The sequence below is a fragment of the Oncorhynchus nerka genome, linkage group LG11 (assembly GCF_034236695.1).
Source record: "Oncorhynchus nerka isolate Pitt River linkage group LG11, Oner_Uvic_2.0, whole genome shotgun sequence".
Classification (NCBI taxonomy): Eukaryota; Metazoa; Chordata; class Actinopteri; order Salmoniformes; family Salmonidae; genus Oncorhynchus; species Oncorhynchus nerka.
This window is the reverse complement of record NC_088406.1, coordinates 50,702,780-50,730,490: the sequence shown is the minus strand read 5'-3', so window position 1 is coordinate 50,730,490 and position 27,711 is coordinate 50,702,780. Positions and strand designations below refer to the sequence as shown.

General features: G+C 44.9%; 2 protein-coding genes across 4 annotated transcripts; both read left to right on the top strand.

Moving 5' to 3' along the window:
* The first annotated feature begins 570 nt into the window (after nucleotides 1–570).
* Nucleotides 571–13,295, top strand: LOC115137083 (reticulon-2-like). 3 transcript variants are annotated; one of them, XM_029673121.2, is made up of 10 exons: nucleotides 571–690; nucleotides 1,741–1,794; nucleotides 2,382–3,011; nucleotides 3,552–3,764; nucleotides 7,900–8,107; nucleotides 8,811–8,949; nucleotides 11,736–11,805; nucleotides 12,100–12,146; nucleotides 12,248–12,306; nucleotides 12,540–13,295. In XM_029673121.2, exons 1-10 carry the CDS (start codon nucleotides 660–662, stop codon nucleotides 12,613–12,615), a joined length of 1,527 nt encoding a protein of 508 aa, XP_029528981.1. In that variant the 5' UTR covers nucleotides 571–659; the 3' UTR covers nucleotides 12,616–13,295. The 3 variants fall into 3 exon arrangements, with proteins under 3 accessions (XP_029528981.1, XP_029528983.1, XP_029528985.1); XM_029673123.2 differs by lacking the exons at nucleotides 571–690; nucleotides 1,741–1,794; nucleotides 2,382–3,011; nucleotides 3,552–3,764 and adding an exon at nucleotides 5,310–5,431; XM_029673125.2 differs by lacking the exons at nucleotides 571–690; nucleotides 1,741–1,794; nucleotides 2,382–3,011; nucleotides 3,552–3,764 and adding an exon at nucleotides 5,662–5,768.
* A 4,778-nt stretch (nucleotides 13,296–18,073) lies between these two features.
* LOC115137081 (rho-related GTP-binding protein RhoU-like) lies at nucleotides 18,074–26,382 on the top strand. The gene is made up of 3 exons (XM_029673115.2): nucleotides 18,074–18,557; nucleotides 20,412–20,470; nucleotides 23,930–26,382. Exons 1-3 carry the CDS (start codon nucleotides 18,341–18,343, stop codon nucleotides 24,383–24,385), a joined length of 732 nt encoding a protein of 243 aa, XP_029528975.1. The 5' UTR covers nucleotides 18,074–18,340; the 3' UTR covers nucleotides 24,386–26,382.
* Nucleotides 26,383–27,711: the final 1,329 nt, after the last annotated feature.

Below are 27,711 nucleotides of genomic sequence, written 5' to 3'. Positions count from 1 at the left end.
CTTCTGCTTTACCTAGCAGTCTCACACATGGTGGTTATTCAAAACACCCAGTAAGGCATACAGTATGTCTGTCTGTGTGTGTGTGGGAGGGTGCAAAAGGACATGTATTTGTAGTGAGCTCTCTGTTTCCCTTTGTCATGTGTATGCAACAAGGCCATGCCCACTATCACCACCACTACCAATCATCTTGGACCCCAGGAAGGGGATCCCTGATAAATACAAATAAAAAAATACAACGCCCCGTAAAATGCAGATAGAGATATACTCCACTCGGCTGGATGCACACACTAATGATTAGTCATGAATGGAAGGAGGGAAACGCGCGCACACACACACACACTCTTTCTCTGGCTCTGCCCTGCCCTGCCTGTGCTGCTCCCCTGCCGTCATAGTGATGTGAGAGCAAGAGAGGGAGGGAGGGGAAAAGAGAAAGCAGGAAGAAGGAGGTAGGGAGGGGCCCGTGAGCCAGAGAAGGAAGGGGAGGGTGCATAGAGGGAGAGCCAGAGAGAGAAACAGCAGTGCTGCATCGGTGGAACGAGGGAGGGAGGGAGGTGGAAGAGGGAGAGAGCAGCGAGAGAGAGAGAGAGAGAGAGAGAGAGATCCAGAGGAAGAGAGGGGGGCTTCCAGACTGGATGGGCCCAGCAGTGCCTTGATGGAGCATGGGCCAGGTTCTAGGATTCTCCCACTGCAGTGAGTGTGTCGGCTTTTCTCTGACTGTCTGTCTGTTGTTCGCATCCCCATATATCTGTACAGCATCTGTAATAGCCATATGCGTGGCCATCGATCTCCCCTCTCCCTCTCTTTCTCTCGCTCCCTCCCTTGATGAACACACGGTTGAATGGATGGATTGATGCAGTGTTGTAGCAGACACACCTTTTTCTTTTCCTTTGTAGAGACCTATTGCAGATGTGTGTGTGTGTGTGTGTGTGTGTGTGTGTTCTCGGGGGTGTAGTAGGCTGTGTGTGTGTGTGTTTTCATTGACTGAGCACCGGTTGTGTGTGTTGTGTGTGTGTGTGTGTGTGTGTGTGTGTGTGTGTGTGTGTGTGTGTGTGTATGCAGGTGTTTTCATTTTAGCCAGGGCTTCTTTTACAGTTACCAGCTGCTTGATTTATTGGATGTATGTAGTTAAGACCTCCCCCCTGCCTGCTCTGCCAGAGCTGATCTCTACTGTAGGAGAGGGGACATAGTTAGCTGTTAGCATAATGTATACAAACACCAATGAAATTGCTTTTAAAGACTGGGTAATGGCTTAGAAAAAGGCTACTCAAATACCTGGATTTGAGCCATGGATTCTCCTAAAAAATACAAATGCAACCATTTTTATTTATTCTCTCAATCTCATTTTAATGTATTGAGACACTATAGAAACACATTTACATGATTGGAAGCACGTAATCTGTCTGAGAATAGGCTATGTGTGGTAATGCTTTCGAATGTGATACAATGCTTTATATTGAGAGGGAAACTTATCTCGATAGTGTCTGCTCTCCAGCCTTACATGCAAATAGGCCTTGGTGAAAAGTTGCAGACATAGAAATAGAAGGAAGAGAGGAGTTGTAGACATAGACGTTATAGAAGTGTCTCCAGTTTCACATAAGAGTGGCCAAACCACAGTCCTTAATCAGTTTTTAAGGTACAAATGGTCTGTTTTGCACTGTACATTTCACAACTGTGTTATGATAGTTCCCCAGCCAATGGTAATAGACATGTCTCTGATTAATCTTGTTATTTTTCTTCCAGAGGAATATGGTTCTGTCTCCTCCACGCCTGATTCAACACCTCCCTGCACTGACGGTAACATCACACAATGCATACATACAGTAGAGGTTTAGAAATGGACCGTGTGAATGATTGGACTTTGTATGTGAGAATCATCATTTGGAGAAAAAAAAGCATACTATGACATGTCTACAGGTCTAACCTGAAGTTGATTGTGTCCATTTGTTTGCTTGAATGCTTTTGTAGCCTTTCGGAATAATGATATCTGGAAAGATTACTCCCATCAAAAGTGTCTTGCACCTTTTTGGATGTTGCCCTCTCATTCAGGCAAAGCATGTTGTGCTTCATTGGGCTTTCAACTCGGCGCTCAAAGACATCAGAGGATATGTAGATGAGAAAGCGACGTCAAACGGCTCCTCCGTAGACATTAACGCCACAGAACATGTGATGTGTCTATGGAATGACATTGCGTGCTTGTATAGCTTTCTCCTAGGATGAACGATTTCGCTGTAGTCTATAGCTAAATGTATAGGTTTTGAAAGCCGACACAATTTTCAACATATTACATTGACACAGGACCGGATAACAAATATAAAAATACTAAAATACTTAAATCAATATAGGTTTTACTTTAAGGCTTTTCCTGTGCCTGTTCTCTCCAGGTGGGAATGAGGAGTCTGAGCTGTACGACCTGCAGACGGCCAGGGAGTGGTCTGACGAAGAAGACGGGGGTCCGGAGGATGATGACGGTGGAGCTTCATCCCCCTCCATTTGGGGGACCCCGAGACAGAACTCCTTCGAGCCCACCTTCTCCTACATCGCCATCGCCGAGGCCGAGGCAGGTGGAGCCTCACGACATCATCGTGACTCATCGTCAGGGAGCCGGCGGAGGGGCGGGGCCAGGGGAGGCCGCACCTCCCTGATCCGCACGGACACCGTGGAATCGCTCCTCCCCCTGGACTCCCCCGACGTGGAGTGGGACCCCCACATCTTCCTCACCCTAGAGGATGAGGAGGAGAGGGAGGAAAGGGAGAGGGACCCCCACATCTTCCTCACCCTAGAGGATGAGGAGGAGAGGGAGGAAAGGGAGAGGGACCCCCACACCTTCCTCACCCTAGAGGATGAGGAGGAGAGGGAGGAAAGGGAGAGGGACGTCCACAGACAACCTGTGACAGTCCAGGATTCTCTCCTAGATACTGAGATTGAACCTCAAGAGAGGGACACAGAGACCCAGAGAGAGGAGACAGAGCCCCTGGAGCCCCAGAACTACAGTCCCTCTGACAGCCACCAGGGTGAGCCCACTATGGGGCAGTGGGGATGGGGTGGGGCTATCTAGATGAGTGGGTAGATGGGATCAGGGTAGATATACCTGCATGGAGCTACATTTATAAAAGCAGGAGATACTGCATATTTTTAGGCTTTCTAGACCCTGAAATCACACTGTGGGCGAGCATATTGCTCCAGGGTAAATGGGTGTAACCTCCATGTTTGAAAATGGGAAGTGTGTCCCATTTGATAGTACATAACTGTGACAGTGTGTGTAAGTGTGTGTGTGTATGTGTGTGCGCGTGTGTGACCACAGATGAAGTCAGACACCACTGTGCTTTAGACTCCCTGGACAGCATGCTCTCTCCTGTTGTTTAGGATCAGGATGAGCACTTTTGTTAATAAGATTGCTAAATCACTGCTCATTGTAAGGTAGGTGAGGTTCAGGTAAATAATGACGTCGTTAGATAAATTACATTTGTAGTTGATCTATTGCGACCTGCCTGTAGACTAACTTGATGCAGGGCAATGACCTCGTCACAATTACCTTGTGTCCTGTTTCTCAGCCGCATCACCACCCCCTGAGCCTGAGTCCCTCGTAACCATGGAAACCACCGTCCCACTGCTCACGGCTGTGCGACCAAGAGGCGGCCTCACCGATGACGTGTCATCCACTTCCTCCACCTCCATTGGTCGAAACACTCAGGAAGAGCTGGTTAGCGAACAGTGGTTTTCGGTGCTCAACCTATCAGGCCCTACGATATGCACCCACATAGCAGGTAACGTTTGTAGCACATCTTACCTATTTTTATGTGACTTTCCTATCTTGGAACTACCTTTACAATTTGAGCATCTACCATCCCCTTGCCCGAATCATTCTGCTACATTATATTACGTCCGATAGTGCGTCTGCACTAATGATGCCATCTGCCGGAAGACAGTGACCCCTAACCCGTTACCTCCCTCCCATCTCTGTCCTCGATATGCTGCTGAGAGCACAAAGCAGTCCCTCTCACTGCCTGAGTAACATAGACCCTGGAATTAGACCCTATATTTTTGCTGTGAGCCCTGTGTGTTCCATTGTGTCAAGGGGTAATGGGCTAATTCCGCCAAAAATTCTTCCTGCTCTGTCTGTATGTATGTCTGCTTGGACATACACGCTGACACCCTAATCTTTCCGTATCCCTTGGATCACTGTACACATGATAAAGATAATGTGAGACAGGGCAGTGAAGGAAAGCGGGAGAGAGAGAGAGAGAGACCAAGTGTGAGACATTAAATCTATCTTCTCTGGCCTCCATGGTCGATATGGATGACTCTTCAAGGGGGATGCCAGTCAATATGGACCTCCGCCATATCCTCCAATCTTTATATAGTGGGTGGACTGGGGGGTGGCTGGCCCGGCGGCTGGGTGGACTGGGGGCTGGGTGTACTGTACTGCCCACCCCCCTCTCACTGACCCTGGGTGATTAATGACTGGTCAAGCTGTTGACAGGCTTTAAGGGTTTCTAGATCAAGTGTTTCTAGATCATGTAAAGCAAACCATCTGGTTTCTGTATCAGATATGTCAGAACACATTTGACTCCCCGTGTTTATTGTGAGGTTAGACTAGCTGGTTACAGGTTAGACAACCGCTATGCATATCTGAATAGAGGTTATTTGCGCACGCATGCCATCTAGAACCTAAAAGGGTTCTTTGGCTGTCATAATAGCAGATCCCTTCGAAGAAGCCTTTTTGGTTCCATATAGAACCCGTTTGGGGTTCCACGTAGAACCATTTCCACGGAGGGGTTCTACCTGAAACCGAAAAAGGCTTCTACCTGAAACCAAAAAGGGTTCTCGTATGGGGACAGCCGAAGAACCCTTTTGGAACCCTTTTTCCCTAAGAGTTTGTACCTACTGGTAGGACGGTACTGTTTGTATCTCACAATAATGTGTTTTTACTCCTATACCTTCTCCTTCGCTAGCTGTTGTCTGCCCTGTCTCTGCTTACATAAGTGTGTTATGTAATTCTCCGAAATGTCCGTTTTCCGCCTCTGTGTGAGTGTTTTTTCCTCTGAATGGGTTTGTGTGTCGTCGTTGTCTGTGGTTATGTCTCTTTGCGTCTCTATGTTATCCACCATGGCTATCTATGTGTATGCCAACGTGTGTGTGTCTCAAGATTTGTCTCTGTCTCAGGTCAATATATACAGTATATGCATGTACTACGTGTGAATAAGTGAATATATCTATCTTATCTATCTATGCTGTAGTCTACATGAGTCTTGAGGGGGGCGGGCCCTATTGGGCTGATTATTTTGGAGTGAAAAGTCTCTGTACTGCTGACGGGGCAGGGGAGGCCAAAAACAGCTCAGCGTGGCAGGGAGAGAGCAGGGGGACTGAGAGAGAGACAAACAGAGAGAAGGGGGGATCGCCTGAGCAGCAACCAAAATGGCCAACATTAACGGTAAGACCCTGGGCTCAGAGAGGCAAGATGGAGATATTATGAGACGGTGTCAGCCGGCACAATGAGATCTATCAGTGAATGGACTAGGTGGGGAGGCAGGTGACCTATTGAATGGGCAAAGCAGTGTCTCGTTTCAGACATTGGCACAGTTAGAATTACAGTACCTGTCGTCCTCAGCCGTCGGGGCGTTTCCACATGTAGGGACTGACTGTCTGTCCAGTATAGAGCTGTGCATTGAGTGACCGTGGCTTTGGAGAGGAGTCTGAACGTCAGGAGACCAGCTACAGCCGAGGGTCTTTGGGGAGATTTTGACCACTCACTGACCAACTTTGCAGAGGTGTGTGTGTCTGCCTGCATATTGATGGGATTGTTTCAGGCGGGTTAAGAGTGTCCTAAGGAGTGTTTTAGATGGTGGCGACTTGGGTTTTGACGATACCAGTATCGTAAAAAATTTTCCATGGCACAAAAATTCAACTCTTTGATCCTTTGAAAACCTGCTCATTCTGGCCTTAGTGGTGACCATCCAGAGTTGTGTTATAGCTTGTTACAGCATGTAGGGACCATATATGTGATTGTTTGTGTAGGTAAGAGGCTAGTAGTGTAATGAGCTGATCTGTGCCCCATCTGACAGGGTTACCTCTTTGGGCAGCAGGGTTGGCAGAGCCAAGGTGTTTCACAGGGCTACTCTGGGACTTCCTGCATGCCCCGTAGTGTTAAAATGGCTGGGTGGTGGTTTTGGTTGTGGTGGTAAATAAAATGTCAGGTCAGGCTGTGAATTGGTTGACTGGTGATTTTATTACGTTGTAGTAAAGATTGAGTCAGTCATTCAGTCAGTTAGTCATTCAGTCAGTCATTCAGTCAGTCAGTCAGTCAGTCAGTCATTCATTCGGTCGGTCGGTCGGTCGGTCGGTCGGTCGGTCGGTCGGTCATTCAGTGCTCAGCTCTGTGGTGGTTAGATCAGTCAGAGGAGGGCTGCATTGTATTTCCTCATGGTGTAAGAGTATACGGAACTTGGCATAGATAGAGAGGTTTCTCTAAGATTATGGCAAATACGGCTTTTAATTTGGTGTGTGTGTGTGTGTGTGCGCGCGCGTGTGACTCCCCCCTTCCCACTTCATATTGTCTCTACTATTCTCAGAGAGTTCATTATATCACTATATTAACATTAACCAATATAGTCGTGACTTAGTATAGAGTCAATCTATTGGACCGTCAAATGAGGGGTTTGTTTTGCCCCAGCGTTAGTATAACTTGTTGTGGTATGTCTTCCTTTTCTTAGTGCACTTAGTCTGTGCATTTAACAGTGTTACAATGTGCTGGTCAATGTCGCAAAGTGCCAACACATCAGAGAGCTGTATGCTACTGTACTGTAGTTCCAGCTGTTGGGACAGTGGGCAGATGTGTGTGTGTGTGTGTGTACCGGAGGTTTTGAGGGTATTAATAGTGTGTGGTAATGTTTATAAATAGTCCTCCTGCTGGTCAGGTATATCAGTGCACTCTATTCTAATTTCCAGGGCCAGGCTCACTCATAACACTGATAGCCATGGAGTAACGACCACATGTCTTTGTCACTACAGTTTACCACCTCCGAGTTCAGCTTCATTACACTGTGCTCTCAGTGTTTTGGCTGTAATTACTCTGTTGGTTAGGAGCTACTGCTACTTATTCCATGGAGGGATCAGGCCAGGGGAGCCTCCATTTTGGCTCTGAGAGGGCCCAGTCGCAGTGGCTCCAGTTGCTGGGTGACTGATCGAGGGAGACGGACAGGGTGCAGAAAGGGGGTGGAAACGGGCTTGAAGATTGTCAGCAGGTGCTCTCCGGGGCAACATTTAAATTCAGGGTTCCTGCTCCCTCCTCTCCTCTTTTCTTTCCTCTTCTCTCTCCTTTCATCTACACAGTGCGCAGGCTATATTAAGCCCAGGCCTAGACTTGACATCTCCCCCTGCTCCTGTCTGTGTTTTCTCTCTGCCTGGTGATCACTGTCCCTCTGCTCTGCCTACGCACGGCTGAAAGGCCTTCTGGCCCACTGAGCACTGGAGAGTCAGAGACAAACAGGGACTGACTGGCTGGTGATGCTGTGGGGTTTTTGTAAAAGGCACATAGGCAGGAACAGGGAGGAGGAGAGACTCTTGCAGCTCTGATTGTCCCTGCGGCCGTTAGCAACCAACTAAAATAATCTGAGGAAGTGTCAGATGCATGGGCTTGTCCCCTCCCCCACCTTGCCTCAATGAAGACCATGTTGGCTTCCACTCTGTTTCTCATTGGGTTTATACTTGAATTGAACATGTAGACAATGCATCTAACTTTCTTATTTTTCCACCTATTCTCCCTCTTGTCGATTCCCCTCTCCGTCCCTCAATTTCCCTCTCCGTCCCTTCTCCGTCCCTCAATTCCCCTCTCCGTCCCTCTTACTGTCTATCCTTCTCTGGCTCCTCTGCTCTCCCCTCTTCTCCTCCTCCTCTCCTCAGTGATGGATCTGATCTACTGGAAGGACACAGAGCGTACAGGCATGGTATTCACAGGGCTGGTGGTGGGTTTGCTGTCCTTGTTCCAGCTCAGCATCATCACAGTCATCTCCACCATCTCCCTGGGGGCCCTGTGCTTCACCGTCTCAGTCAGCCTCTACTATAAGATCCTGCACGTGCTCAACATGGGAGACGGAGTGCCCCCCTTCAAGTGAGTGGCTGGCCACCTGGCATGAGATGGGATAGAATGGGGGTGGGGAAGTGTTCCTATTACACCTGGAGGGGGTTCTCTTCTCTCAATGTAATCATGTTCTCTCCTCTCCATTCTCGTTGTCTGTCCTCTTCTCTGCTCTTTTAAAAATATTTCCTCTTTTGTCCTTTATTCCTGTCTTCTTCCTCTCCTCTCCCCTCCCTCTTCTTTTCCTATTTCTTCTCCTATTTCCTCTCATCCCCCACTCCCTTCCACTCTTGTTTATCTCCTCTCTTCTCTAATAACATTGTGGGAGTGGCATTCAGGAATAGGTTCTTTATTGGCTGGATTCCCTCACCTCCCAAAATAAATCCTGTCTGGGATCACAGTCCGGTGGGCTTGTCTTTAAGAAAACGGCAGGTTTCTTTTAGGTTAACCACTGCTGTGTGACAAAATAGTTGATAGAATTCATCCATCGTGATCCGAAAGGACATTTTGACTTGAATATCTGTGCTGATGAAAATCATTGAGGCATAAGACGACAAACCGTGTTCTGCGTCATGACGCTCGTGGCGACAATCGCTCATTTTCTATCCAACACTGCCTCTTTCCTCCTTTCCCATTGGTCCTGAACTCTATCTCCCTCTTTCTCCATCACTCCCCCTCTATCACTCTGTCTTTTAATGCGCCCTCCGTTTCTACCCACCTCTCTTTCTGTCCTCAGGGCGTATCTAGATTTGGATATCAGTTTCAGTGGGGAGCTGGCTGACCAATACACGCAGAAGGTCATCGTTGCAGCCGTCTCTGCTGCTAACTCACTCAAGAATCTCTTCCTGGTTGGAAACCTCTTCGACTCTCTCAAGGTGAGGCTGCCTAGGTGTTGGATCTCATCGATCTTCGTCTAGAAAGGGCCAGAACATGGCAGTACCTTTTTTATATGCTCTCCTTCAAGAGCTCCTCTCAAGTCTCATTCATTCACTTAAAACTTCTTCAGGGTTGGTGGGTCCCCTGCGGGACGGTTGAGCTAACGCGGGCTAATGCGATTAGCATGAGGTTGTAAGTAACAAGAACATTTCCCAGGACATAGACATATCTGATATTGGCAGAAAGCTTAAATTATTGTTAATCTAACTGCACCAATTTACAGTAGCTATTACAGTGAAAAAAGACCATGCTATTGTTTGAGGAGAGTGCACAGTTTTGAACATGAAAAGTTATTAATAAGTCTTGATACAAATTTTTTAACAGAAATGCAATGGTTCATTTGATCAGTCTAAATCTTGGCACATACACTGCTGCCATCTAGTGGCCCAAATCTAAATTGCACCTGGGCTGGAATAATACATTATGGCCTTTCTCTTGCATTTCAAATATGATGGTACCAGATCTTTTACCATATCTATTGTGCTATACTCTCCTACATTCCTTTAAAATTTCCACAAACTGCAAGGTGTTTCCTTTCAAATGGTACCAATAATATGCATATCCTTGCTTCAGGGCCTGAGCTACAGGCAGTTAGATTTGGGTATGTCATTTTAGGCGAAAATTAAAGGGCCGATCCTTATTAAGGTTCAAATAACTTTTTACACAAGGAAGTTCTTCAGAATGGCATAGACCTTTTGTCCCTCAAAACATGCCCTTTCTCTCTCTGCCTCTCTCGCTCTCTCTTTTCATCTCCTTCCCTTCTCCTCCTTGTCTCTTGAACCCAGTCCATGAGGCCATCTTGTCGTTGTGGATTTACTTCAACCTTACTACATCTAGCTGTCTGTTCTCGACTCTCTTTCCTTCGAGCAGACATCCCTCCCTCCTCTTTCTCTATCCACCTTTTTCTCTTCCTCTGCTCTGTTCTGGCATCAGCCTGCCTCCCCGCTCACTGGAGATGACGACGTTGTCATGCCCACCGTCGTCAAATGACAAATGACGACTGTGTTTCCTAACAAGACCACTATCAAAGACCGCTGCTGTCATACCCACAACTCACTGTGGTTCATATGATTGTGATTATCGTGTACATATGGTCCCGCCGCTTTCAGCGTTCCCTGGTTTCTGTGGGCATCGGAGTGTGATGCAAGCAAACTGGCAGCAAGCGCAATTGCAAGTTTGCAGAACGTTAGGATTTTATTGAATTGGCATCGGGGACGATGCGTCACATTGTAAGGGTAGCAATAAGAAAGTAGTCCAACTGTATCGTCCCCTTACCAGTATACCCGAGAGCTCTCAAAGCATTGCAACTGAGGCTAAAACAACATAGTGCTCACGCAAAGGTTACTTTTAACAGTTTGCCAAAGGTTCTCGTCCTTTCCCTCTCCCCATCCTATGTATGTGTTTCATACAGAACATGTATGACATTTCTCTGTGTGTATTTCAGTTACACATTTACATTTAAGTCATTTAGCAGACGCTCTTATCCAGAGCGACTTACAAATTGGTGCGTTCACCTTAAGACATCCAGTGGAACAGCCACTTTACAATAGTGCATCTAAATCTTTTAAGGGGGACACTCTAGGTCAGTCCTGACATATTGATGAAGCGTGTTCCCTTGTCGGAGTCACACAACATGTACGGCAAACTTCCGACTAGTAATTCAATCAAATTCAATTCTAATCTGAATCTCAGTTCGTTATGAAATGATATAACGTTTCTGCTAGAAACCTTCTTTTTAGACTTCGTTCATTTTCTCTCCAGTTTTCCCGGGACGGTAGAAGGAAAACATTGGCACATTAAATCAACAACAGTCATGTGACTTGCACCATAATGCTTTAGGGTTAAATGTAAATTTACAGCAGGAGTACTTAGTGTGACTTATCACAGTTAGTGAGAGCCAGTGTGACTGTACCACGTAGCCTTAAGCCTGAGCCCCAGAAGCCGCAGAGCCCCCTTGGTCTCAACCCTGACCTGGCCGGTATGTGACATGGGACACAGGTGGCTGTTAACCCAGTTACAGGGTACGAGAGGAGTTTCGTCTTCTCTGAGAGGGGGGTGTCCCGTTTCAGGATGGGGGCATGGGCCCTAAGTGACAACCCACTGAGCTATATTACACCAACTCCACAAAGGTTATGGTGGATGATCTGGGAAATATGTACTCATTCATTTGTATGATGCGTACATTCATTGACATTTTACATTTGAGTCATTTGGCAAACGCGCCTATCCAGAGAGACTTACAGTTAGTGCATTCATTTTAAGATAGCTAGGTGGGACAACCACATATCTCAGTCCTAGTAAGTACATTTTTCCTCAATAAAGTAGCTATCGGGAAAGTCAGAGCTAGTAAGGAGGGGGGAAAAGTCAAGTGTGAGTGTTAGTTCACGAAAGGTTTTGAGGTGGTGCGAGGGCGGGGGTTGCTGTGGGATTATTTAAGATACTCTTTGCAACACATTTACCACAAGCTTATATGCATTCTAAGTCTTTGGCGGTCCTGTACCACTCAGTTGGTAGAGCATGGCGCTTGCATCGCCAGGGTAGTGGGTTCAAATCCCGGGGGCCGCCCATACTTCAAATGTATGCATGCATGACTGCAAGTTGCTGTGGATAAAAATCGCTTGCTAAATATATTTATATTTTGATGGAATTTGCTTATTGCAGAGAGTACATTCAAATTGTGCGTTGTATATGTGGAGCTCACTGTGTTTCCTCCCGTTCTTCTCAGCTCCTGGCTCTGATGTACCTGGTGACTTTCCTGGGAGACCTGTGTAATGGCCTTACTGTGCTCATCATTGGTGAGAATCACAGACACAGTTGGAATCAGTATTCAAAATAACTTTATTGAATTGCCATTCAATAATCATGATGGCCATTTGTCCTGCAGAGACTGATACCATTGGCTGATGCATGCCAACATTGTCGAATATTGCACTTCTAGTATTTCAGTTGAAGACGGGGTTTATATTGCTTTATCAACAGCCTTTTGATTTGAATAAAAGGGCATGCCATGTTGTTAGTCTGAAGAAGCTACTTACTCAATCAGAAAGCTTAACACATGCCATCTCCTCCCCTTCTGTCCTCTTCTCCAGGTGTGATCGCTCTATTCTCTCTACCGCTGGTCTACAGGCAGCACCAGGTAAAACCTCACTCACGCTGCTGACAACTGCTCTCCTGATTTATTCACTGAGTTGTTCAAATGAAGTGAGTTTCTCGCCAATACCTCTTTTGACGTTCCAGGCAAAAGTGGACGGCTTCGTTGCAGGAATTCAGGCCAACGTTGACAACGCCAAGGACATGTGAGTATGGCGCCATCTTTCGTCACGGCGGTGGAATGCAACGTTCCTCTTTCCTTCCTGTAGTTTTCCATTGCAGCTCTGCAGACCCTGAACTTATTTCTGAATAACTGACATTTACTCAATTTGTAATGGCTGGCAGTATTGGAGAAATGGTATGGAAAAAACCTATAACCTTTTGTCAAATGACCAAAGTAAATGAGATCATGTGATATTGACCCCTCTCTTTAATACAGTCTCCACAGAATTGCCCACGGTGGTGGTCCCACCCCTGACACAACCCCTGGCGGTGCCAAGCCCAAAACACAATGAAGAGTCATGGCGGACAGGAGAGGAGGATGAGGAGCAGAGAAGAGGAGGAGTTACAGGCTGTCACTCAGATGTCTTACTAAGCAGTCTGTTCTCAGAGCTCCAGAACGTGGAGTTTCTGAGATGGGGGGGGGGGGGTCAAACCATGGGGTTGGGACATGATGATACTGTATACTGTATGGTGGGATAGGGTAGCTTGCTAGTGGGTGAGGATGAGGGAACGGGAGTGATATCTGGACGGGAGTAGTTGCTGTTTCGAAGGAAGGTTTAAGACACAGCTCAGTGTTAAATGACCTACATGGGTGATTGTGGCTTGAATGATAGAGACTGTGGCAGTCCAGTAAAGTTATAAGACTGATTGGAACCTCGAACTCTAGGAGACCTGTGTGTTCCTTATTGACAGCTGTATATCTGAACAGAGGGAAGTAAAAACTTCAGAATAGAGTCCAGCGGGACTGGAGTTCACCAGGAGCTAGGACAGGGTCAGGCCCGGGTCAAAGGTTAGAGTTCACCAAACTAGAGTTCATCATTATTCATGGCAGCCTAACACTTGGAATCAGGATGTGTGTGTGTGTGTGTGTGTGTGTGTGTGTGTGTACACACAGTATGTGTGAGTTGACATGCAGCTTGCTGATCTGAACCTGTTACCTGAGAGCTATTAAAACCACAATTTGTTCTTTTAATTTCAAATGTTCTGTTTCTTTTTGCCCACATGAATCATCCACACGTCTGAGATTTGTGTTCATCAACGTTGAACGTCTTCCAATCTCATTTCACCAGTCTATACAACCAGTCAAGTTTCTCAAATTAGCCCCACCTTCAACTGTATGATGCAACAGCACAGTCAGAACCAGGCCTCTAAATGCCTTATCTGGATGAATGAATGATTGAAAATGTACACAAAGATTGAGGTAAAAATGAATTTGGGCAATACAGTACTGAGTATTGAAGGTAAAACCAGATCTCTGATGATGGAGTATTGAACCAATTATATGAATCTCCTTCATTGCAGAGGCGCACATATGTTCTTCTGGTCATGCATCAGAAGTATTTATGCAAAGGAGTGAAAAAAATTAAAGGTGGAAAAATCAGAAGACCTATGAAGGGGCTAGTATTACCCAAACATTGAACCCCCATCACCCACACAGAGGGTACCTCTAGCCTAACATCTCGTGGACAGATGCACGCAACATAGGATGGTATCGTAGTCTGTCAACAGACTGCGGGATGGAACGACTAACAAGGAACTTTGTTCCAGTGTGCAGATTTTTTCATCACTAATAATTTGGACAAAACAAGATTTCAAGGGGGTTCGTATCTTTCAAATTTTGGAAGGGGAGGAGACATTTGGCCCATGATTGAGCTGAGAGTTTCCTTTTAGGGTTGTGAGGACTGTGATAGTCTCAGTATCTTTTCTTATAAACTCAGCAAAGAAAGACACGTCCCTTTTTCAGGACCCTGTCTTTCAAAGATAATTCGTAAAAATCAAAATAACTTCACAGATCTTCATTGTAAAGGGTTTAAACACAGTTTCTCATGTTTGTTCAATGAAACATAAACAATTAATAAACATGCACTTGTGGAACGGTCGTTAAGACACTAACAGCTTACAGACGGTAGGCAATTAAGGTCACAGTTATGAAAACTTAGGACACTAAAAGGCCTTTCTACTGACTCTGAAAAACACAAAAAGAAAGATGCCCAGGGTCCCTGCTCATCTGCGTGAACGTGCCTTAGGCATGCTTCAAGCAGGCATGAGGATTGCAGATGTGGTCAGGGCAATAAATTGCAATGCCAGTACTGTGAGACGCCTAAGACAGAGCTACAGTGAGACAGGACGGACAGCTGATCGTCCTCGCAGTGGCAGACCACGTGTAACAACCCCTGCACAGGACCGGTACATCCGAACATCACACCTGCGGGACAGGTACAGGATGGCAACAACTGCCCGAGTTACACCAGGAATGCACAATCCCTCCATCAGTGCTCAGACTGTCCGCAATAGGCTGAGAGAGACTGGACTGAGGGCTTGTAGGCCTGTTGGAAGGCGGGTCCTCACCAGACATCACTGGCAACAATGTCGCCTGTGGGCACAAACCCACCGTCGCTGGACCAGACAGGACTGGCAAATAGTGCTCTTAGTTTTGTCTCATCAGGGGTGATGGTCAGATTCGCGTTTATCGTTGAAGGAATGAGCGTTACACCGAGGCCTGTACTCTGGAGCGGGATCGATTTGGAGCTGGAGGGTCCGTCGTGGTCTGGGGCGGTGTGTCACAGCATCATCGGACTGAGCTTGTTGCCATTGCAGGCAATTTCAACGCTGTGCGTTACAGGGAAGACATCCTCCACCCTCATGTGGTACCCTTCCTGCAGGCTCATCATGACATGACCCTCCAGCATGACAATGCCACCAGCCATACTGCTCGTTCTGTGCGTGATTTCCTGCAAGACAGGAATGTCAGTGTTCTACCATGGCCAGTGAAGAGCCCGGATCTCAATCCCATTGAGCACATCTGGGACCTGTTGGGTCGGAGGGTGAGGGCTAGGTCCATTCCCCCCAGAAATGTCTGGGAACTTGCAGGTGCCTTGGTGGAAGAGTGGGGTAACATCTCACAGCAAGAACTGGCAAATCTGGTGCAGCCCATGAGGAGGAGATGCACTGCAGTACTTAATGCAGCTGGTGGCCACACCAGATACTGACTGTTTCTTTTGATTTTGACTCCCCCCTTTTTTCAGGGACACATTATTCCATTTCTGTTAGTCACATGTCTGTGGAACTTGTTCAGTTTATGTCTCAGTTGTTGGAATTTTATGTTCATACAAATATTTACACTTAAGTTTGCTGAAAATAAACGCAGTTGACAGTGAGAGGACGTTTCTTTTTTTGCTGACTTTATATCTCCCCAAGAACCTAATTGAGCATCTGGCACAATTTACGTGAAATATTAGTTCTGGGTTTCCGAGATTACGTCTAGCCTGACAGTGTGTTTGGGAGCAATGACTCAATAGGTGCCCTTCTAAGAACAGTCGCATTAATGCGTGAATGACTTTGCTTGGCTACCCAAACTCCTTGCTCCGGGCCAAACACTACGTCACTACCACAGATGTTAGTTTCTTCTCTGTAATGAGTACCTCCCCGACATTTTTTTAGAACGTAAACACATTCTAACCATTCTGATTGGTCCCAGAAACCGATGGGTTGGGCCAGAGCCAGAACACACATGGGTAAAGCGGTGTTTGGAAAATGTGTCATTGACTTTGATACTGGGGGTTTGAGACGATCCAATCGCTGATGACTTTGTTTTGTACAACACCCTTCGTTTTGAAGTCACCACAAATGACTTAATCGATGGCAGTCTCAGACTGAAGTATGTAGCGGACATAGAGCAATGGAACAATTCAATTTGAGTTGTCAGGGAATGAATCACGAGCTAGATAACTGCTTCTAGACACCTTCTGTAACAAGCCATTCAAGTTAGACTAAAACCAATCATTTTTTCGAGTCATTTCACAATAATGTAAAATCATCATCATCCATTTTGGTGTAAAGAAATATTTCAGAACATGCTGCCACTGAAATGGCCCACCATCTATTACTGTAAGGTCCTCACCACAGCTTGTCAGTGTGCTTTAGTCGTGCACTAAACCTGCAAAGTTTTTTTATGGGTACATTTTCTTCTGCCTTATAATTATTGTATGTTCTGACTCTGTGTGCAATAATGTTGGACTTGTATGTTAAGAATGAACTTTATCCCAGGACATGATTAGATGTGGCTGATCACCTACACTTGACATCGCCCTCCCTTCTATAGTATGTTGCACTGATCTCACTACACAATCCTAGGGATGCCTGATGGCCCAGAGACCTGAACCCTTGGTAGATGGTGAATTGGAGGATGAGAGGTGAGATGGGTTATGGTTCACAGGAAGACTTTAATAACTAATCCCTTAGAAGAGGCAAGGACTGGAGAGCAAGTCTTATCAAACCTAAAGTTAAATGTCATTACTTGTATTATACATAGACCAACATTAATTATTTTGTATGATCAAAAATCAAATGGGTACCCAAACGTTTAATTTTGCAATAAGATATTAAACACAAAATCTTGACAAACAAATCAACATTTTTATGAGTCGTGTTTGATTCCCTTATGTGTTTTCCCACCACGTTGTGTGTGTGTGTGTGTGTGTGAGAGAGAGAGAGAGAGCGATAAGACTCCCGAGTTTTTGATATAAACGTTTTTAAGCTAAACTAAAAGAAAAAGAGGGAGTGTTATCGTTGCCATTTGATGACTAGCTTTTTACCACAGGGAGGCGACAAAAGCCAATCCATGTACTGCAACAGTAATACCGTGTCACAGATTAATAGTGAAGGTGTCACTCCATTTTGATTTTGAATACGACATTTACACTTGATTGGCTGTGACTCTGCAGAACCTAAATGTGCAAATATCCGCGAGGCTGAGATATCTTTAGAATTGATGATGGTAAAATTAACCAGAAATGACGAAATTGACTGGAAGTGCAGTACTGCTTGCCCAGGCCTCAAATATAGTGCAGTTGGTGACATAATGTATGGGCCGAGAGCAAACTCGACCATGGGCCTTACTGGCGTTTCAGTTTGTGCATTTCTAAAAGAAATTGCCACGTGACAGAAGGAAATTGGGGCATTTAAACTGGTTTACCTTGACAAGTCTCAACATGCCCTTACCTCAAACTAGGCGTTAAATGTGTATTAGTTCCGGTTTGTAGGCATATTGGCTCTGTCTTTTTGTTTAGTCTATTCTCACTGTAGGACATCGCAATAATATTGCATCAACCTAAATCTGTTAAAGGTGTGCCACAGTTCACTTTCAAACCAGCTGCTTGACAAAGCCGATTAATGTGAACAGTTGAAGGGTTGGGCCTCATTTTTTTGTAGAATGATGTTTTGTGTTACTGGCCCTCATTTTAAATAGTTAGTAGGTACATTGTCAAAGGGGAAATGCGTGTCAAAGTCCTCCAAAAGTTGCCTTTCAAGTTTTCCCTTCCTGTTATATATTCTGAAATGAATAGGAACAGGGAATGGTGGGCTACACAATGCATCTCTATTAATTATTGGAGGTGTTCAATATACTACATGTGAATACAGTACACCAGGGTTGTGAGCAAACATTTGAATTTGTATAATTTTCGTTGTTAGACATAAGACTGTAAAATCACCAGGAAATCAGCTCAAAGTTATTTTAATTTATAATATATCTTCCCAAGTGTACAAATTACTGATAACTATGTCCAGGCCCCCCGGTTGAATAACATTGGAGACCACCAGTGCAGTACACAAACCTCCAGGTACATGCATGTGCAAATTTTTCCACTGGCAAGAAGGCGTGTCTATCAACTCGCTCCTTTCAAAACGCAGTAGTGGAGGAGAGGGGAGGGAATAGTCTAATCACGCTTGATGTTATAAAGCAGACCATCCTCCTCCAATGTCTAACAGATTAGAGTAACGGATTGGAGTATTCAAACCCGGGAGAAGTGACTGTTTTCAATGTTTTTACACAGTTATTATTACTTCTTTGGGAGATCACAAGATCGCTACTTTTGAATTATATATATATAGTTTTAAATGCTATAGACCAACCTGTCTATTTGACAAATATATTATAGGCTACAGAAGACATTCTCATGGTGCTCTCTTTATTTGCTCCTACTGGAGTAAGAAAAAGGTGTTTGTAACAAGTGCCGAATGTCACCTCCAGTTCCAATGGATTATAACAAGACCGTGGCTCCTCCAGTGCCGCCGCACAAACACCAAACTACCCGGCCAGGCGAGGCTCAGGAGCGGGTGTTGAAGTGCGTACTACTCGGCGATGGAGCGGTTGGGAAGACCAGCCTGGTTGTCAGCTACACAACAAATGGCTATCCAACGAAATACGTCCCCACCGCGTTTGATGACTTTTCAGGTGAGTCAGTTAACCATTTATTGTGGCACTATTCTTGGACAAAAATGGTACGTTTTCCTCCTGTCGACATGAAATCTGCAACTTCCCAGCCAGATAAAATAAACATAAAACATGTTTTCTGTTGCACATTGCTACGTTTTGATTTTGACTATGGGTCAACACCCTTATATTGCACATTGCAATAAAGCCTTAACTGACCATAGTGAATGAACATCTGTTATATTGTAAAGGTGAAACGCGCTGGCTCTCCCTTGCAGCCACCCATTCTGCGGAACGAATCACCGAACTTGACTTGCCCTGGAGGCTAACAGCAGCGACTGTCTGTTGCAGGTCTTTGTATTGTTTCACGCAAACTATACGTCCTGGCTTGTTGTATGTTCCAGTTGGCAGAGTTCCATTTTCCAAAATGCTGCCACCAGCGATGTTTTGTCTAATGTATAAAACAGTGGAAAACTTCAACAGTATACTAGTTGAAACTAACCTCCGTTGGCAAGTGATGAAAACCGCGGCACACGGTGACGTGATGTCATTATCACAGGAGAGGCCTATCCTTCCTTTTGAAGTTTTCCCTATCAACTTTGATCTCAGGAAACCTCCACCAAAAACACAATGTCTGAATTCATCTAAACTTGCATGACATGAGGCTTGATTAGGAAAATGTGACACTCTCTTTATGCCCATCCAAAATGATAATTCGACACAGCTGCCCTTATGCGTTCATCAGCCATATGCATCTATTACAACCATTCTATTATTCTGAACACCTTACTAGACTTCTTCCAACTGCCGTGGAAGGTTTTGAATGAGAATATTGCATATTTTGATAGGCTTATACACACACTAATATCATTCATATTCATCCCTTCCTCGCTGCCCTCAGAAATTGAAGTTGTAGGCCTAAACTGAACAGAACATGCTTGTTGAACATGTGCCGACATGGTTTTGGATTGCACAACTCTGGCCATTGTTGTCAGCCTTGACCTAAAAGCCACATCTCTGCTATAGTGTAATGGGCACATCTGTTGCAATGGCTCTGAGCTGAGATTGTCTTTTTTGCCCCAGTGACAGAGAGGGATTGTGCAGTTTGGGGCCCCCATTTGATGATGTCATGTATCTGTCCCTGGAATCGGAGCCCTCTTTTGAAAGCTGATTTCTGGGCAGTTATGCAATTTCACAGGTGACACTTGGGGTAGAGGAAAGAGAGGGGGAGGGTAGAGAGTTTTGGGCCCAAGTAGAATTCAAGGAAGATCACATGTCAGAGATTTGGGAAGGATTGCACAATGCGCGCTGGGTTTAATGAGGAGTAGTCCCTGCAGCTCTTTGATCAGGGGGCGTGACCGTATACCCCGGCGGGCGCATTGTAAACGCTTCCATAAGCTTCACCACATTGGGCTCTTTTGAAACATGGCCTATAATGAAACTGCTAGTGGCATGACTCATAGCACTCTTCCAATCTGGAGAGGGTAATTGGGAGAGTCACTAAACAAACAGATTGGCTTTGTTTTCCTCTGTAGACAGCTTGGCAGGGGCTTTCAAAGCTTGAAAGAACACAGAATGTGATATGAAAGAGTAGTTATAGCCTCTACTTTAACTGGGCGAGTGGGTGGTCGAGACAAGGCCCCCACTCTGAGTTAGGGGGATGGGTGAGGTTTCTGTCCACTGTGTGTCCAGTAGGTATGAAGTATGTCAAACTGGCTTGTCAGACGTCTCTCTCTCTCTCCCTCTCTGTGTGTGCATGTTTGTTTAAAGTGTCTGGAGGAGTAATGGGGAGGCAGATGGGACAATAGCTCTGCTGACAGCAGGTGATTTAACTCTCTCTCTCTCTCTCTCTCTCTCTCTCTCTCTCCCCTACAGCGGTGGTGCAGGTGGACGGACACCCTGTGAGACTACAGCTCTGTGACACTGCTGGACAGGTGAGAACAACAGCCGCACATCAACATGCAGCAGAGCAACCCTCCACATACTACATGCAGTGCTTCCACATAATATGCTTTGCCAGTTGGTGCTGCATCGCTGCGTCCATCGTTCTCTGTCACATGCATGTATGCCCAGAGGAGAAAGGATGCCGAGCCCCACTGAACTCCCCCGACGGCCGTTCTCCTTCTTCTGCTTGGTTCTCATACATGTCAGGTAGTGTCAGAGACAGAGTTTGGCTTTCGTCCACCACTCTTGCATGCCGTCTTTGCTGGCGGGTATCCCTCAGGGCAGAATTCTGGGGGCACCGTCTTATTTCCCAGGCTTTCCCACAACTCTGTGGCAGCTGTGGGGCCCGCTGGTGTCTCCTGGGAATGTCTCTCTAACACCCCCCATAGAGAGAGTTGAATTCCTGGGCTCTGCTGCAACCAGGCAAAGTCATTGGAATAACTTTTGGAGATGGGGGTTGAGAGGAGGGATTTTGGGGAATGGTGATAGAACGCTGTGAACTCATTAGAACAGATCTGGGATGAAGCCGCGTTGTGTGGCAACCACTAAGAGGGAGGGAGATGACGCAGTCGCAGCAGGTAGCTGTTAATGCATGTTTAAAAAAAATATTGTTCTCTCTCCCTCTCTTCGCCTCGCCCCTCTCTCTGTAGTTGGGCAGGCATAGGCAGGCACGATTGGTGTAACTGAGAGTTGTGCCCCTGAGCTCTGAGCATCATGCCAGGCCTTTTTAACATGGTTAGATTGTTCTAGAAAGGGAACAGGTTGTGAAAGCCCTGGTGTTTTCTCTCTGGGCATGGGTGGTGTCGTAATCTCATTCTATGGCTACAACCCAGAGAGGATAGTTTAGTTTACTGGGATCCCCATTTGCTACTGCACATGCAGCAGCTACTCTTTCTGGGGCCCACATAAAGCTTACAAATACATGACAATGTACCAAACTGTAATAGACAAGAACAACATAAGATATTATATGAAATTCAAAATGTATAGTTATTAATACAAGTTTGGACACACCTATTCATTCCAGGGTTTTTCTTTTATTTTTGACTATTTTCTACATTGTAGAATAATAGGGAAGACGTCAAAAACTGTGAAATAATATCTATGGAATCATGAAGTAACCAATAAAGTGTTAAACAAATCCAAATACATTTGAGATTCTTCAAAGTAGCCACCCTTTGCCTTGATGACAGCTTTGCATAGTCTTGGTGTTCTCTCAACCAGCTTCATGAGGTAGTCACCTGGAATGCATTTCACAGGTGTGGAATTTATTTCCTCCATGATGCGTTTGAGCCAATCAGTTGTGTTGTGACAAGGTAGGGGTGGTATACAGAAGATGGCCCTATTTGGTAAAATACCAATTCCATATTATGGCAAGAACAGCTCAAATAAGCAAAGAGAAATGACAGTCCATCATTACTTTAAGACATGAAGGCCTTTGGTCTGATAATTTGTTTAACATGATTCCGTATGTGTTATTTCATACTTTTCATTTCATGTCTTCATCAGTGCCTAAGAAGACTTGACTGTGTTTGGTTGAGTGTAGAGTTCACAACCATTGGAACGAACACAAGGCCCAAACACTTCACAGCGTACATCACTGTAGTGATCTCCACACTGTTGTCTTAGGCCTGCACGGATCTGCCCACTTTGCACACAACTTCAAAATCCCCCACTCTCCCAGTCAGAGACCTAGGGGGAAAAACAAGCAGATAAAGTCAACAAACACCAACTGTACATATATGTACTTTCATAACAGGAGAACAGATACCACACCCTGAGAAAGCCTGAGATAAACAATAGCAACGTGGCTGTTTGGTCATTCTCACGAAAAAACCATCAAGTGTCATTTTTTACGAAATGTCCTCTTGATTAGATTAGGATCTGTACTTATCTATTTCATAATTATTGTGTTTTTTTTTATCAGATATTATGCATTTTACCCACGTTTTCACACAAAAAAGTCCCAAAAAGTAATACATAAATAAATATTTCTTATATTTTCTAACATTGCTCCCCTAATGAAAATACTTTCGTTAAACATAACACTGAAAAAAAATATATCTAAAGAAATTATACAATTATTATAAAAATATATAAATTTGAGCTTTTTAGCCGTTTCTTTACTGAGAAGGCCAAGTTGGGTAAAGGGGGTGTTTGTGAACTTCAACTTGTATACCATTTTTATGATTTATTGACAAACTACAGAAACATATATTGTGTTTTATTCAAATAATGTTTTTCTAAATCATGTTTTAAATTATCCAAATTTAATCTGGATGCATTTCGGTAATGTGAATTTTGGGTGAAACTGTACAAAATTCAGGCGCACATGTCTAATGTGTTTAAAATAAGACCCCAAAACTAAACATCTTAGTCCTCAGAATAATTCTTGCAGATGCATCATGGTTTTGTAACTCAATTTGCTACAGACATTTTAAAACTGGATTCATGAGAATTACCCTGTTAATTAAACAGTCACTCCCCGCTCAGAAAGATTGATGCGTTTTGTATATTTTGCCAATATCTCTGCGCCATCACCTCAGTTTGCAAACACTTAAGGCGAAAGTATGATGTGGAAAGGAAAAGTATGTAAAAAAAAAATGTTTTTAAAAAGGTAAAAAAAAAAAAAAAGACTTTCACTCGGAGGCTCCTGAATAGAAAAGAAAGTACCTTTCCATGTCAGGCTTCTGAAAGTGGATAAAGAGAGAGGGGTTTGTGTCAAGTTTCTGCCAGCCTTAATCTGTGTACTCAAGGATGTGGGAGGCCCATGTTATCCAAATCAGTGTGATATAAAAGAGGTTGGGCTTTACTGCTCAACATAAACAGACTTTTCTCACACAGTTTGTTATGGAGAGATTATCACCACCATTTATTTCCACTGACATTCTGTCCGCTTGGTTTGCATTGACCTATAAAGCGATTACTGCAATGTGTTGGTTTGAAACTGGTTTGTTTATGTGTGAACCTTGACGTGAAATGCATCACACACTAGAGTTGGTAAATCTCAACTAACTAGGGATTAGGTGCTTTGGAAAGTGTCTGTAAGACCTTGATGGATTTTATGTAACATCATCCGTGTTTGGCTCTGCAAAACCTAGACTATTAATTTCAGGATCCAGCAGTTTTTATAGAATATTTTAAAAGTCTTTACTGGTCTATCCACTCTCCCACTCCATCGGTCTTCTTCAGGCTTCTATAAACATACATTTTTTGGTGGGAAATATAGTTGCCTAAACAACTTCTCCCATATGCTTTTTTCCCCCTTCTACACTTGTTTGTCAATGTTTATGCCAAGTCAACTTTTTTCAAGATACTCAGTTCACCATTTGTTTGGGTTCACATATAATGGCACTGGCCCTGTGTTACTGCTGAATGTCAACCTCTCACTAACCCCCCCCCCCCCCCCTCATGTCCCTTGTGTGTCTCTCTCCCTCCTCTCTCCTTAGGATGAATTCGATAAGCTCCGTCACTTCTGCTACTCGCGCACCGACACCCTCCTCCTCTGCTTCAGCGTGGTCAGCCCTGCCTCCTTCCAGAATGTCTGGGAGAAGTGGGTCCCGGAGATCCGCCGGCGCTGCCCGCTCGTGCCCATGCTGCTGGTGGGAACCCAGTGTGACCTGCGCGAGGATGTCAAGGTGCTGATCGAGCTGGCCCGCCGGAGGGAGAGGCCCGTGGCCGAGGTGGACGCCCGCGCCCTGGCGGACAAAGTGGACGCCGTGGCGTACGTGGAGTGCTCGGCGCTCACCCAGAAGAACCTGAAGGAGGTGTTTGACGCGGCCATCGCCGTGGGGATGAAGCACGCCGATAGGAGGGCGCGGCGGGAGGGGAAGGTGCGCAGCACGGCCGATAAGATGAAGACACTGTCCAAGTCGTGGTGGAAGAAGTACTTCTGTATTCCGTAGAGAGCAACAAGGCGAGGATATTGACTCTGGGACTGGAAATGTGCTCGGACAAGCCTTTGTTGTTCATATGGATTGAAGGACTTTTGTCTTAGCTCCGCTCACATGACCCCACTTTGGTCGAGATTAGGGTTGCAAAATACCAGGAACTTTCAATAAATTCCCTGGTTTTCCCGACATCCCAGTTGGAGTATTCCTGAAATCAGAAGGGAATAAGCAGGGAATCGGGAGTCTTCCAACTGGGATTTCTGGAAAACCAGGGAATTTATTAAAAAGTTCAGGGAATTTTCCAACCCTAGTCAAAAGAAATGACCAAGGACCCACGGCTTAGTAGAGTGAGAGGATGGACTGGGGGTGAGAGACACTGATTGATGGATTGTGAAGAGACTGACAGGACTGGGCTCCATCCACTCCGTGTCTGCTTGAGCTGGTCTGAACTCTTAACGTCTGAGCAGAGTGCTATCAGAGAAGATCAAGGAGTAAACCCATCAACATGATTGTCAATATAATGGAGCAAAGAGCGAGTTGAACTCTGAGCAATAATGACTTCTATATAAACTAATGGCTGGGGAGGGGAAAAGACTGGGGTCGTCATGTACTTTTATTCTCCCTCGCATGAATTGGCCAAATACGGCATTTAAATTTTAAAAAGAATACTATATCCTAATGTGCTGTATGTATTCCTCTTGTCCTTATACATGTTCATTTCTTTTATGTAATCCACCACTCTGTAATCAAACAGCCAGCAGATCTCATTGGCAGAGCTAGATGAAAATAAACTGAGGGATTAACATGGAACTAAACTCAAACCAAATACCGCTACAATACTAATACAGCTACAATACATTCATATCTACAATCGATTACATTTACAGACTTTAGAGGTATTGATAAGAGACTTTTCCACAGATTCCATCTGGCCCTAATAGTCACTGTCAGCAGCATGACCTGGCCCCATGGTCCTCTGGTAGTGGTCATTAAGTCAGGGGGTGGAGGCTTACGCCTGGTGTATGTGTGTGTTTAAACACATGACCGACTGAGGGCCCTAGCCCAGGTTGTGTATGTCGGCCTGTCTGCTTCAGCGGTGTCTGTTGATACAGCTGCTGCCACTGTCAGCAGACCACACAGTGAGGGACTGGGCTCCCCAGACAGAGAAGAGCTCCTCATCAATACATGTTAATGGTCAGACCTTTTGGAGAGCTTTCAACAATGCCCCCCCCCCCATTGATCTCCACTCAACCTACTTCAGCCGGAGAACTTTGATCGTCACGAGCTCGCCGATTTCCATCCAATAGCCACTCATCTCAACTGGTGGGAGTCTAAGAGCTACTGAGAGCGATGTCTCACTCTGTCGGGGTGAGGAGTTTAGATTGAGGAACACATGGTCATTGAGTGGTGCCACTGTAAGTTATACTTAACCGAAATACTTTGTTGGAGTCGTGCCAATGATGCCATCCAATGTCCTTTAGACTGTACAGGGTCTGATGCCTCTCTTTTGTCATTTTAAAACGTTAGATGTTCACCCTTCCATGAGAGTCGCAAAGGTTTTCACCCCACTGTTGGTCACTATATTTTTGTAATTACAGAAGTGTACGCTCAAATATTGAGTTCACTGGTACTCGTTCTCCTCTCCAGCAACCTTACGATGACCGGGTGAATTGCCAAAGAAACCGATTTTTGTATTTGCTTCTTATTTTTCAGAAGCCCGTCTTGTGTCCTCTCTCTATGTATCCCTTTATTTGGGGCATCAGCCATCAAAATGCACAGCCACTGATCAACCCTACAAACAAATGTATGAGAAATGGCATGTATACTTTGTATAACAATGTTTCTATAATGTGATATCTATCAGGGTCATTTTGTGTACATTGTGGTCTGTCACCAGCTGCCCTGAAAACACCCTCAAATGGTACAGAATGACAGATGTGTTTCACTTGTCTGGTTTCCGTCAAGGACTGTTTCTAAATCAACAGAGATCTAAATAAATGTGAAATCTTAACAAAAACATGCCGTTTTTTGTTAGCGTTTTAATGAGAGAAATGTCATCTTTCACCCCGTGTGGAGTATGTGAGGGATTGAATGAATCCGATCTCCCATTGGATCCAAAAATGAATACTGGTGACACTCCGTGTGAGGTCAAAGGTAAGCACACTATGTAAATGTTTATGTTGAGGAAGCATTGTGTAAGTCTCCTCCCCATCACACCCTCTGTTTCGAGAATGAGTTGTTGTGGACGATCATTGTTTTAAAGGAATAACTCTGGTTCTCCTGAACAAGCACAGATCTCCAGTATTATCTATGACAATCCATCAATAGATCCTATTCCAACTGTTGGTAGTTGTCAGTGTTTTTGGTGCTGTCTATCATAAATGGAGGAGAATTGCAAGAAGAGAAAGTCTTCCTCCACATCACCACAGTGGAGATAATGGGTCGATAATTACATCTGGTTATAGTCTGTTTTGATGCTGTAATGATATCTTGAAAATTGTTGTGTGTGGATGGCAGTTTGGTGTGCATGCAGATTCTGGTGACTGTGGGTGAAACGGAGGTAGGCATTCAGCCAGTGGTTTAATTATAATGGTTACAATGGTTCCTGGGAGCTGCACTGGTAGTTTGACACAAAGCTGTTGTTTTTGTCTCTCTCAGAAGGAGCAATTGCATTGTTTCCAGCCTTTGGTAATGGTGATAAGCAGTATGGTAGAGACGAGGCAGTACTTACACTTAGCTGTAAAATCTACCTTTCTGATATATAACTAGGCTTGGGCTCCCGAGTGGAGTAGCAGTCTAAGGCACTGCATCTCAGTGCTAGAGGCGTCACTACAGACCCTGGATCGATTCCAGGCTGTATCACAATCGGACGTAATTGGGAGTCCCATAGGGCGGCGCACAATTGGACAAGCATCGTTAGGGTTTGGCCGGGGTAAGCCGTCATTGTAAGTAAGAATTTGTTCAAATTAAAAAAGGCCTCAGATAGGAATCTTGAATCCAAGTGTCGGTCACAATGAAAACAAAGAAGATTTACAGTGCAAGATGAAACACCCTTTCTATTTTCAGATTTTACTGTTGCTGACTGATGGTGTGCAACTGTCCGGTTTATAAGATCTCTGAAGTATTGTGAATGGAGAAAACATGTTCGATGCCAACTGGAATATTTACAAGTCGGGCATCATAGCAGGCAATATATACAGTGCCTTAAAGTATTCATACCCCTTGACTTATTCCACATTTTGTTGTGTTACAGCCTGAACTCCAAATGGATTAAAAAACTTTTTATCACCCATCTACACACAATACCCCATAATGACAGTGAAAACATGTTTTTAGTCATT